Source organism: Gekko japonicus, unplaced genomic scaffold (assembly GCF_001447785.1).
Source record: "Gekko japonicus isolate JY-2015 unplaced genomic scaffold, Gekko_japonicus_V1.1 scaffold476, whole genome shotgun sequence".
In the NCBI taxonomy this organism is placed as follows: domain Eukaryota; kingdom Metazoa; phylum Chordata; class Lepidosauria; order Squamata; family Gekkonidae; genus Gekko; species Gekko japonicus.
Window position 1 is genome coordinate 804,742 of NW_015175984.1, and position 11,554 is coordinate 816,295.

The window sequence follows — 11,554 nt, forward strand, 5'->3', positions numbered from 1 at the left end:
AAAAATTCAGGATGCAGGGCATCATGTTTTGCAAGTGATAGCAGCAGTCTCAGCAAGAGAACCTTCTCTGACACAGCTGCATCACGCAGCAGTGATCTCCAGACTGTGTTTGATTACTTTTGTGTGTGTGGTTGGCTTGAAAAGGAGCTGAGTTAAGGGGGACTGGTCTTTCCTAGGTTGTCACCGCTCATGCAGTCCGTGTGGCTGTCACCGGGAACCTGAGCGCCAACATCACCGGATTCCTGCCCATCCACTGCATCTACCAGCTTCTCAGGAGCCGATCTTTCACCAAGCACAAAGTCTCTATCAAGGTGGGCCTCTGGGAAACATTTGGATGGAAGGAGGGCCCCCATAGCCCAGTGGAAGAGCCCCTGCTTTTTGATCAGTGGAAGGGCCCCTGCTTTTTGATCAGTGGAAGAGCCCCTGCTTTTTGATGCAGAAGGTCTTAGGACTGGTCCCTGCTGTTTCCAATTAATTTTGTCTCAGTGGCAAGGCTGAGGAGAGATTGAGGCCTGAAATCTGGGAGATCTGCTGTAGGCAGTGTTCCCTCTAAGCTGAGTTAGTGTGAGCTAGCTCACAGTTTTTTAGCCTCCAGCTCACACATTTTTGCCTTAGCTCAGGAAGGATGGCTCCAGAGCAAACTAACTTATGCATTAGCCAATCCTCACTCACAACTTTAATGCCAGTAGCTCACAAAGTAGAATTTTTGCTCACAAGGCTCCATAGCTTAGAGGGAGCATTGGCTGTAGGTTAGAGTAGGTAGACAAACAGCTTAACATGCTTGATGGGTCTTGCTCTGTATAAGGCAGCTTGCCGTGTTCATCTTTGAGAGCCAGTTTGGTGTAGTGGTTAAGTGCGTGGACTCTAATCTGGGAGAACTGGGTTTGATTCCCCACTCCTCCACTTGCAGCTGCTGGATGACCTTGGGCCAGCCATAGTTCTGACAAGAGCTGTCCTTGAAAGGGCAGTTCTCGAAAGAGCTCTCTCAGCCCCACCTACCCCTCACAGGGTGTCTGTTGTGGGGAGGGGAAGGGAAAGGAGTTTGTAAACTGCTCTGGGACTTAGTTAAAAAATAAGCTGCTGTTTGGAAAGTCCTTTCTTGGTCTGAGACCCTTGGGACTGAGCTACTGGCAGTCAGCTAAGTATAGTCCGAAATGCCCTCATTGGGTGCAGTGAATTTGAAAGGATTTTCTTCTGAGTAAACATATTTAGGATTACACTGCAACTCTTATGCTGCAATCCCAAGAACGCTTTCTGGGATTAAGGTTTACTGAGTAAAATGAGACATACTTCTGAGTAGACGTGTTTAGGATTGTTCCCCTGTATTTTTAAAAGCTTTTTTTTTTTTTTTTTTTTTAGGCCTGGATTTATAGGCAGCTGTGTGAAACCACCACTCCGCTTCACCCCCAGTTACTTCCTCTCATCGATGTCTACATCAACTCAGTTCTTACACCAGCTTCAAAATCCAACCCAGAAGCCACAAATCAACCAATCACAGAGGAGGAAATCTTAAACGTTTTCCAAGGACTCACTGGGGTGTGTGTATATGTATATATGTATTTATCTGTAGGATTGGTTAAACCTAAATCCATACCAGACCCAGATGAAGAAAAAGAGATTGGATTTATACCCTGCCCTTCACTACCCGAAGGAGTCTCAGAGCGGCTGACAATCTCCTCCCCTTCCTCTCCTCACAACAGACACCCTGTGAGGTAGGCGGGGCTGAGAGAGCTCTTTCAAGGACTGCTCTTGAGAGAACAGCTCTGAGAGAACCTGTAACTGACCCAAGGTCACACCAGCAGGTGCAAGTGGAGGAGTGGGGAATCAAACCCAGTTCTCCCAGATTAGAGTCCACACTCCTAACCGCTACACCAGACTGGCACATAGAAGGGTGAAAAGAACTATTGTCTGTGCGGGTATATTAAAAAATAACTTTTCCCTCCTCTTTTGTGTGCATCTAAGTCTGGTATGGATTTAAGTTGACTGACTCCTACTTTTGCATTGGGTTGAGAAGGTTAAATGGCTTTCAGCCTGTTTATCCATCTTTAGCCCCGTTTCCAACAACATACGATATGCTTCATAATCATCTTTCTCCAGATTTCTTTGTGGGTGGGAGTAAGCATAACACTGGATATGGGACTTCCACTGAAAATAGGCCTTTTATGTTTAGACACACTTGCCTACCTTTTTAAAGTCTATCCTTACCTATCCTTTTAAAATAAGACTCCTGTTGGATCAGGCGAACGTCTGTTTTCCAGGCTGGGTAATCAGGAACATAAACAGGGCAAGTGAGCAATAGCCCCACCCTGTTTATCTCCTAGAAACCAGGATTCAGGGATGCCGTCCCTTGGACCATGGAGATTTCTTTCGACCCTCGTGGTTTACAGTTGTTGATAGGCTAGTCCTCCGTGCCTTTGTTTTCCCTTAAAGCTGTCTAATCCAGTGGCCAATTCCACATCCTGTGACAGTGAATTCCGTAAAACGGCACACATTGTATGAAGGACTACTTTATTTTGTCTGTCCTGACATTACTGCTGACGCAGAATATTGTGGGAGAAAAAGTTATCTCCATCCAGTTTTCTCCCTCAGCGACGTAATATTATATACCTACTTTTTCCTGCTCTGTTACAGATAAGTGCCTACATCTTATGTGAAATGGGATAGGTGGGGAAAGTTAACACAGGCCTGCCATTTCCCCCAGCAATGTCTAATTCTGCTTCTTACCATTTTCTAGACAAGAAAAAAGGGAGTGATGGTGTGACTTCCTTAGGGACTCTGCCTACTAGTTGGAGGCGAGTGGCCCAGATAATCTGCATCAGCTCTCCCTGGCCTATGAAGGTTCATCCTGACAACGTGCTGTGCTATCCCATGCATCTTTGTGGTTCCTTACAGGGAGAAAATGCTCGTCTGAATCAGCATTACGGCATCACAGCCCAGCTTCTGGTCCTGTATTACGTTCTGTCTTATGAAGAGGCGATCCTGGCAAGCTCAAAGACGCTGGGTGGGTATGACTTGGAGAGGAAGCTGGAGGGAAACGCCTGCCTTTTGCCTCTAATAGCAGCCTGGAACACACGTGCAAATGGACAAGCCCAGCACCTGTGAACGTGTTGTGTTCTAATCCTCTTTCTGCTGGCTCTTGTGCAGTTTTATAGTACAAGCTGTCTTAACCAGCATTGACAGGGAATTGGGTTTGCCAGTTAACAAAGCTTTTACCCAGAGGGCCTTACCTAGCCAAGCGAATCCTTGCCTAGCCATGGAAGCTTGCTTGGATGACCTTGGGCCTGTCCCAGTCTCTTAGCCTAACCCGCCTGCGCAAGATGGTTGTTGTGAGGATTAAGCGGCGGGGAGAGAACAAGCTGAGTAGCCAGTCCAGGAAGAAAAGTGGGATATAAATGAAGAAGTAAGCGTGCGCCTGAGTCACTCAGCCACTACCTGTCACTTAGCCAGCAAACCAGTTAGTTGGGTTAACAGTGCCTTTTACCGTAGTTGGCATGTAGAGTTGTGCAGCCCGCTGAGCCCAGAACGAGCCACTCCAGCCTGGCCAGGTGGCTGAGGTCAGCAGCCGCGCTGAGCCTGGCCGCAGCACCTGTGGAGGCCAGCAGCTTCATCGGTCCTAGCTGCAGTAGCGGAGGAGGCCAGCCGCCCCACTGAGCCCAGCTGCAGGGGTGGCGGACACCAGGAGCCGCTCCAGGCTCAGCTCCAGGCTCAGGCTCAGGAACGGCATATGCTAGAAGTCGCTCCAGACTCAGAGCGGCTCCCAGACACCACCGACACCACTGCGGCTGGGCTCCAAGGTGAGCCCTGGATACGACAGCTCATCAGTGGTGGTGGTGGGGAGATGAAATCCCTCCCCCCCCCCAAGTTTTGCGGTCTCCCTCCCTTGTCAATATTGAATGCTTTAGAATGTCTTGCATAAAAGCCTTCGTGTTACACATTCTGAGCGAATTTTGTCTCAAAAAGGTTTAGCTCATTCCAAAACAAAACATGTTATAGCCGGGATATGTATATATATTTTTAGTGTTCTGCAAAATGTCCAGGTTTTCCGTTGGAACGTGGAAAGAGAAAAATCCTTGAGGGGAGAAAGCTTGGTCCTTCCTCCCCCCCAAATCCACCCCCCCCCCCCCCCCCAGCCTTCTGTTTCTAAGTAGGTTTTAGGGAGAACCTTGGTCCATGGTTAACAGTGGTGCTGTCAAACAGTGGCTGGTGATGTCGGTCGGAGAAAGGTTTAGTGTCTTGGACATACCGTGGCAAGCTCTGTTTTCTGTAAACAAGGAAGGGGAAGGGGGAATCGCGAGCACGGGAGGAAGCACACCCACCTGCCCTTCATCCCGGGCTTCTTACTCTGGTGCTGAATTGCAGCTTGGCATCCTGTCGGAATGAAACCTGGGCTTTCCCATGTGTTACGTGTCATTAATAGAGATATGGCCCAAATCTGCGCTGGGCCTCTTTGCTTTTGCTGTTCAGACTTGGTGTGCTGACGGAGCAGACCGACCCAGGCTCATCAGAGTTTGGAAACTAGGCAGGATCAGCCATGATTAGCACTCTGATGGGAGCCCACCATGAAGATGAAGGCTGCTGTGCAGAAGCGGCCAACAGCAAACCACCTTTGCTCCTCTCTTGCGTTGAAAAGACCTTGAGAGGACACCAGAAGTCAGCTGCAGTCTGGCGGCACTTAATTATTACCGTGCTGATGGACCCCCCCCCCCGAGAAGATGAGCTCCGTCCAAGGCTCCCTCTAAGCTGTGGAGTCTTGTGAGCCAAAATTCTACTTTGTGAGCAACTGGTATTAAAGTTGTGAGCAGCTGATTTGGCTACTGCATAAATCAGTTTGCTTTAGAGCCATCCTGCCTGAGCTCAAACAAAAATGTGTGAGCTGGAGGCTAAAAAACTGTGAGCTAGCTCACACTAACTCAGCTTAGAGGGAACACTGGCTCCATCACCCGAAAAGATGGTGACCACCTAGAACAGGGAGTCATTTCTCTGAACTGAGACCTAAGCCTATGGATGTAGCTACATCTGTGAAGATCTGTCCCTTCTGACTCATGTTGCGCCCTGTCATTCTTTGCCTGTCCCCCCCCCCCCACACCTTGTTGATTCAGATGTGAACTTTCTAAGCCTATAGAACAAAGTCTGAGTCCAGTGGCACCTTTAAGACCAACAAAGTTTAAAAAAGAAGAAAGCCCAACAAAAGAAGAAATGATTTATAAACTTTTAGAAGCAGCAGAAATTGATAATTTAACTTTGCATTTATAAGATAAAAAAGAAGAAACCTTTGAGAAAAACTGGATGAAGTTATACAAATGGATAGAAAATTCTCTCCTTGGTATAATATACTCACGCAAGTTAATATTTTAACAAACTTTGGTGCATATGCATAAGATTCGAGGATAATATGTGACACTAAAGCAGAGACTAGAGTATAAGCTCCAGTATGTGTTTATTGTTGTGTATTGTGTTTCGTAATGTATTTTCTCTCTTTGTCTTAGTTTGTAACCTTTATTTCTGAAACTAATAAAACTATTTTAAAAAAAAGACCAACAAAGTTTAATTCTGGGTATAAGCTTTCATGTACACGCACACTTCTTCAGATACCTTATAAAACTTATACCCAGATTTAAACTGCTGGTCGTAAAGGTGCCACCGGACACAAACTTTGTTCTGTTGCTTCAGACCAGCATGGCTACCCACCTGAATCTTTCTGAGTTTATGAAGTGGAAGCAAGCTGGCTGTGCTGTTGGCGCTACAGGAATCCTTTGAGAGAGAAGGCGGTCTCTCAGATGCAAAGCCAAAAATATTTTGAAACAATAGAAAATGGGGAGTGGTGCGGAATTGGCTGGAAGTGACTGTCTTCATCTCTTGTGCAGCTGCCATGCAGAGAAAGCCCAAGTCCTACTCCTCCGCATTAATGGACCAGATCCCGATCAAGTACCTCATCCGGCAGGCTCAAGGACTGCAGCAGGAACTGGGAGGTATGTCCAGCTGGGAGCCCCGTCCTGGCGTATGAAACACAAAAGTGGAACCTCATTTGGGGACGGCTGATGTTTGTAGAGAGAATAGCTGTGATTTAAAAAGAAAGGCATAGCCCCCCCCCAGACGTTTGTCTGTGCATGTGTGAATCTAGTGCATCTGTTTGCTCTGCGAGTAGCTTTCTGCATTGCTGAAAGCAGAGTTAGCCTAAGGTGCTACTTGGGGCATCTCTCTCTTGATCAGAAGCTGTGTATTTGGCTCGTCTCAGGGTTTGCGTTGCAATGCCCAGCTCCTTGGAGCCTAAAAAGATACTTGGCTGGCCAAATGCATCTCTTTGGGGGGGCTGCAAGTGGACACTTGGACCGGCTTTGCTAAAGGCTGGGCACACAGTCTGTACTCACCAGTATCTGCTAAAGGGTCTGTTAGCAGAGCAGCTTTTCCTTGGTTGACAAATGCCCATGGGGTGAGGTGGGGCTGAGCCGGGCGGGGCGATGGAGCTCGTGGCCCCTCCCCACAACTTGCAAAGTCAGAATAAGTTGTGCAGAGCAGTAAGCATTGCAGATCAAATTTTACAGAGTAAATAAACAAATAGAATCCTGTGGACAGGTTGCAAAATTTTGCCGTACCGCGACACGGAAATTAGCATAGGAGATGCAGACTACTCCGGATGCTCCTGCTTTGGGGGAGGAGGCTGGGCTGGAGGGGGGGAGGACCATTTGGGCTTCATCGTTTTGGCCACTGTGAAGAGGTCATGGGGCAGAAGGGCAGCAGAGGGAGCGACAGCCCTGCTGTTGCCTGGCTTCCCCGGGCTGTGCACATGTCCTGTTGGGCAAACGTTTCTGTAAAGATGGGTGGGGCTTCGTTGATTAATAAATCAGAAACAAATGAAGATGTACATAATGAAAAATATACATCTAAAACGGTACAGAATAACATAGTCATTAATCATGTTATAAGAATAACCTAGTCATTAATCACGTTATAAATATACAATCATATTAATGCATACAATAACAATTACCTTTTACCGAATAGTATACTCTCTATAGAACTGGAAATGCTCACAGTATATTGTGTGTGCGTGTTGATAATTATATTACACCATGTTGGCAAGGTGAGGCGAGAATTCATGACTAGGCACTATGGGATTCTGTCTAACTGAAAAAAATAGTGTGACAGTGGATTATAGTGAATGTTATGCTTGTAATAGAGTGAGATATGCCATTGGCGACTCCAGTCTCTCCACTCTCTTTGAAGGGTTGCATTCAGCCTTGTTACGTCTCCTGGCGACCAACTATCCCCACCTTTGCATTGTGGACGACTGGATCTGCGAGGAGCACATCACCGGCACGGACGCCTTGCTGCGCAGGATGCTCCTGACCAACACGGCCAAAAACCACTCTCCCAAGCAGCTCCAAGAAGGTACGGCTCCCCGGCCCACTTTCAGATTGGCACTTGGCCACCTGCATACGTGTGCACCGAAGCCCCAATGCCAGCGGATGCCAGGGAAGAGAAGACCTGCCCCTCCCTAATAAACACTCCTTGCTGGCATCCCCGGCATTGGGACAGGAGAGCTAAGGTCTCAAGGGTAGGACAAATGGCAGCACCATTTGTATTTATTTTGGGTGGTTTGTAACCCTCTGGCAGGCCCCCACGTTTGGCAGTGATCTATAAACACGAGTGGAAATTGCGACAGCAATAAGGTCAAATTAAAAACAGGTCAGTGAAAGAGAAACTCACAAGCCTCTCATCATAGAGGCTCTCAGAGGTGTTACAAAGCGGCTTCCAAAGTGGTATCTGGAAAATGCCACCCCCTTTTGTCCGTTTCCTCCCAGCAAGCCTGTAGGGGCAGTGCTGGCCTTGCTGCCTGAGGGAAGGAGTCCCAGCGGTCTGGGGCAGCAGCTGAAGAGAAGCCTCCCCGTAGGTCCCAGTTAGTCCCACCTCTGTTGAAGTGGTTTCCTCCCTAGGAGGACCCTGGAGCCCTGGCCGGCCGCCACGGGTGGAGGCAGCCCCCGTCACCCTTGGCCCTCCTCCTGGCATTCATTCCTCTGCTGGAGCCCTCTCGTTTTCTCGGCCCCCCACCTGAGGGGGTTTAGCCGGGCCCTCCTCTCCTGTTCCCCTGTTCTGTTCCAGGCTGGCACACCCGCTGTTGTCCCCATGCCTGGGATGGCTGAGTGTCCTCTGGGTCTGGTGCCCATCGATGCTTCCCAGCTGACCAGCTCCCCTTGCTCGCCGTGACAGTTCTCTGGTGGCTCAAGCAATGTGTGCGCGTGTGTCATGTCATCGGGACAGGGCTGATTCCAGGCTCTGGAGGGCCCAGGCACCCCCTCACCTCCTTGGCCCACCCCCAGACCCCCGCACTGGCGTCTCCCTTCCTGTCCCCCGCCTGCCTTCCTCTGCTTGCAGGTCCTCCCTGCGCACCCTTTCTCTGATGGCCCCAGGCAGTGTGTGGCTGAGGAAGGCCACTGCTTTTGCCGTCCCAGAGGCAGCCGCTCCGCACTACCTGCACATCCTTTCCCAGCGATGCTGGGCAGTCTGTGTGGCAGGGAGCATGGGGGACGGCGTCCAAGGCAGGTGGCAGGGCAGGGGGGGTGAGCAGGAGGTGCGCGGTAGTTGGCCCTGCCAGACGCCCTGCTTCCTGGCAGCTGCCCCACCTCAGGCTATCCTGGCGCTGGCCCGCTTCCTGCCCCTCCCGCACCTCATTCCAGCGGACTCGTACTTAGGGACTTGCATCAGTTGATGCTCGGAGTTCACATCTTCGATGTTATTAATTTCGGTAGCGTTTGCCACACTACAAAGCAGTCACACCCAAGTCCTGCAGATCCTGGAACACCTGACGCTCCTCTCGGCCGGAGAGCTGATCCCCTACGCAGAGGCCTTGACGTCCAACATGAACCGCCTGCTGTACTTCGGAATCCCCCGGCGGATCCTCCAGACAGTCAACAGGCTTTGGATGACCTTGAACACGGTGATGCCTCGAAGGTGGGGGGCCTGTCTGATTAAACTTCTGTCCCATTTGTCTGTTAGCGCGTTCCAGGGGGCGGACGCAAGTAGAGCTGTACAAACAACGTTGAGTCAGTATGAAAGAGGGTCAGCGGTTGGCGTTTCCGGGCCTGCCCTTGCTTGACTTCACGGGCTCCTTAACACTCTCTAGCTTGCCTTTGCTCTGTCCGTTCTCACCCTCCAGCCCCATCGGTCGTAGACTGCCAGTGCCTCTAGGCAGGGATTTCTTCACCTCGAATACACTCTATGGTGCCCAGCACCCTTGTGAGCTCGGGGGGGGGGGGTTGAGTCCCAGGAGGGCTCCCAGGAGCCCACCTGGGTGTAAACATGTGTCACAACTCAGGTGGGGTGTCACCTGATGCTGCCACCACTCTGGATTTAGGTTCCCTTGAGAAGGCCCAGAGCACCCTCCCAAGACCTTCAGACCTCCCTTTAGGCCGAATAACAGGCGTGAGGACCAGGCAGAGTGAAACAAGGAAAAGGTTTATTTTATAGGAGGTCAAACAACAAGGTGCAGAATAATAAACAGTAAGTGGGTGAAGAGAAAAGAAATCAAATGCCCTAATGCGTCTAAATATATACAGTCCCTAGCTCCAAGTGACCTTACTCTACTCACCCTTCTGGCTCTGCCCTCTGGAAGAAAAGAACAGCTTCTGCTCTGGCACCAGCCCTTTTGTTCCCCGGGCCTCTTCTTCCCTATTGGTCAATTTTGGCTCCAGAACCTCTCAGGGGCTTCTGGGAGTTGTAGGCCCAGCCTCACCTACTGCTAGCCAGGCTCCCTGGGCCTAGTAGGCCTCTGGTGGCACAGCCCAGATCATGACAACATGCTCAGCTTGGAAGTGAACATAGGAACATAAGAGAAGCCGGGGCTGGATCGGGCCAGTGACCCATTCAGTCCAACACTCTGTCCCACAGTGGCCAAAAATACCAGGGGCCATCAGGAGGTCCAGCACTGGGGCCAGGACACTAGAAGCCCTCCCACTGCTGCCCCCCCCCCCAAGCACCAAGAATACAGAGCATCATCTGCCCCAGACCGAGAGTTCCCATCTATACCTTGTGGCTAATAGCCACTGATGGACTTCTGCTCCATATGCTTATCTAATTCCTTCTTGAAGCCACCCATGCTTGTAGCCGCCACCATCTCCTGTGGCAGTGAATTCCATGTGAATTCCAAGTGGTGCGATGCGGGCAGGTGGGAGGGACGGGCAGCCCGTTGACTCAAAGGAGAGGGACCGACCAAGTGGGGAGGAGGCTGGAGAGATACTAGGTGCCAGAACTTGGAGGGCGGGAAGGGGCCAGCCAACCCCAGAGGTCTGGAAAGGGTTCCCCAAAGAAGGGCCGGAGGACACTGCAGCCTCAGACCCACTGCTTGCCTGGGGACAGCATCTTCAGACAGGAGGAGAGCACACTGGTAGGACGGGGAAAGGTGAAGGAGCACGGAGAAACCACAAGGGGGACCTGTGGAGAAAAACTCAACACCGGTGAGGAACAGACTGCGGGGGGAACCCTTCAAGTCCCTGTGTGGGACCCAGGGATCCGGTCTGAGGCACCGCAAAATAAACGCGACAACACCATTAGCACGATAGAGCAGTATCTGTGAACGCAGAGAGGTGTGTTTACTATATGCAGTATGAGAATCAGTGCCATATAGTAGTTGTCGTTTTGGACAAGGCCTGGAGAGACCCAGGCTCAGATCTTTACTTGCCCTGAAACTAGCCAGGTGGCCTTGGGCCAGTCGTTCTGTCTTGGCCTAGCTGGCCCCAAAGGGAGTTGTGAGGATAAAAACGGGGGAGAAGAAGAAGAGATTGGATTTATACCCCGCCCTTCACCTGAAGGAGTCTCAGAGCGGCTTACAAACGCCTTCCCCTTCCCCTCCCCACAACAGCCACCCTGTGAGGTAGGAGGGGCTGAGAGAGCTCTGATAGAACTGTCCTTGAGAGAACAGCTCTGACAGAACTACGGCTTGCCCAAGGTCATCCAGCAGCTGCAAGTGAAGGAGCAGGGAATCAAACCCGGTTCTCCCAGATTAGAGTCCACGCTCCTAACCACTACACCAAACTGCAGGAGGATCACGGGCTCTTCTGTGTGCCCCCTGGAGGAAGGGCAAACTGACCGTACTCGATGAAGAAAGACCTTTTTTGAAAACGGCCAGCCTTTCATCACATTCTGGCTTGACCAAGAAGCAGCCCTGGGGCCCCTTCGGTACTTCTCATGTGGCTACAGCCTGCCTGCCTTTGCCTTGGAGGACGCTGCCCCCCTTGTTCTCGTTGACTCCTCTGATCCAGCACGCGGGCACTCGCAAGCAGCTGGTCTCTGCCTCCCAGGGTCCTGCCGCCACTCTCGTGCCCGGAGCTGAGCAAGCGTCTACGAGGGGGTCTGCACATCTTGTCCTCTGATCAGGAGCCGGACCCATGTCAACTCGGGAACCTTCCTCCCCTCGAGTCAGAGCACCATTCGGTCACCGGTGTCCCTTTTGGGGAGGCTCGTCAGGCCGGGGTCGAGGGAGCCGTTAAAACTGTCCTGTTACCGTTGCTTGCCACCCGTAGTCCACCAGAAAAAGGGCAGGATCCATGAACAGGATTAT

General features: G+C 50.9%; 1 protein-coding gene across 1 annotated transcript in view; it reads left to right on the plus strand.

Moving 5' to 3' along the window:
• The window catches only part of INTS2 (integrator complex subunit 2), a 52,391-nt gene that overhangs the window by 20,041 nt on the left and 20,796 nt on the right, over positions 1–11,554 (plus strand). Inside the window, exons 13-18 of the mRNA XM_015426281.1 lie at positions 177–311; positions 1,360–1,536; positions 2,893–3,001; positions 5,865–5,969; positions 7,225–7,389; positions 8,748–8,949. Of these exons, the coding sequence (XP_015281767.1) occupies positions 177–311; positions 1,360–1,536; positions 2,893–3,001; positions 5,865–5,969; positions 7,225–7,389; positions 8,748–8,949 (893 nt within the window). The remainder of the gene's footprint in view (positions 1–176; positions 312–1,359; positions 1,537–2,892; positions 3,002–5,864; positions 5,970–7,224; positions 7,390–8,747; positions 8,950–11,554) is intronic.